Source organism: Galeopterus variegatus, unplaced genomic scaffold, assembly GCF_000696425.1.
Source record: "Galeopterus variegatus unplaced genomic scaffold, G_variegatus-3.0.2 Scaffold5566, whole genome shotgun sequence".
NCBI lineage: Eukaryota > Metazoa > Chordata > Mammalia > Dermoptera > Cynocephalidae > Galeopterus > Galeopterus variegatus.
In genome coordinates, this window is record NW_007731677.1 from 1 (window position 1) to 790 (window position 790).

Below are 790 nucleotides of genomic sequence, written 5' to 3' on the forward strand. Positions count from 1 at the left end.
GGGGCGGTGGAGGCGGGGCCTGACCTCAGAGGGCGGGGCCGGAGACGGGAAGAGCACGGCTCCAGCTGCGGTGGGAGGGTCTGAGACCATGAAAGGCGGGGACTGAGGGTCCGCGGGTGGGCAGACCGAGGTGGTGCCTCCTGTGGTCATGTGACTCTGTCTGGACACGGCCCCCACAGCAGCCCTGGCGGACCCCGCCCGGCCGTGCAGCGCTCCACCAGTTTCGGGGTCCCCAACGCCAACAGCATTAAGCAGATGTTGCTGGACTGGTGCCGAGCTAAGACGCGTGGTTATGAGGTGAGCTCTAAGGGACCAGGTGACCCAGCAGCCTCCCCAGGCCCCAGCTCAGCACTCTCTCCTGGCAGAACTCAGTCCCCCATACACTTAGTAGCCACCTCGTGGCCTGACAGGGAACAGGGTAAGCCCTCTTCTGATATGAAGAAACTAAGGCTCAAAGAGGATACATGATATGCTCTAGATTCCACAATAAGTGATTAAGTGGCATGGCCTTGGGCAGTGGGCACGGTTCAAGGCCAAACCCAACTTTGGAGTCCCCTCCTTGTTGCTCTGTGGGGAAAACTGAATAAATTAATGTGTTAGGGAAGAAGAGATGGGGGCATGACCATGACCTTAGCTGGGTGGCCCTGGGCCTTTTGGTAGCTCTGTCCCTCTAAATCATAGACAAGGGGAGTTGACAGAACAAGTTGGAGGAGGCTCATGTTCCTGCTTGCCCACTCTACAGCCTTGAGCAAGCCACAGAGCCTCTCTGAGCCCAGTAGCCCTAGATCTG

At 58.5% G+C, this 790-nt stretch overlaps 1 protein-coding gene across 1 annotated transcript in view; it reads left to right on the forward strand.

The window, feature by feature from the left end:
- Positions 1-179: 179 nt before the first annotated feature.
- Positions 180-790, forward strand: part of LOC103605063 (smoothelin-like protein 1) — a gene marked incomplete at its 5' end in the record, with an annotated part of 5531 nt that continues 4920 nt past the window's right edge. The window contains one exon of the mRNA XM_008589648.1: positions 180-297. Coding sequence (XP_008587870.1) covers positions 180-297 — 118 coding nt within the window. The remainder of the gene's footprint in view (positions 298-790) is intronic.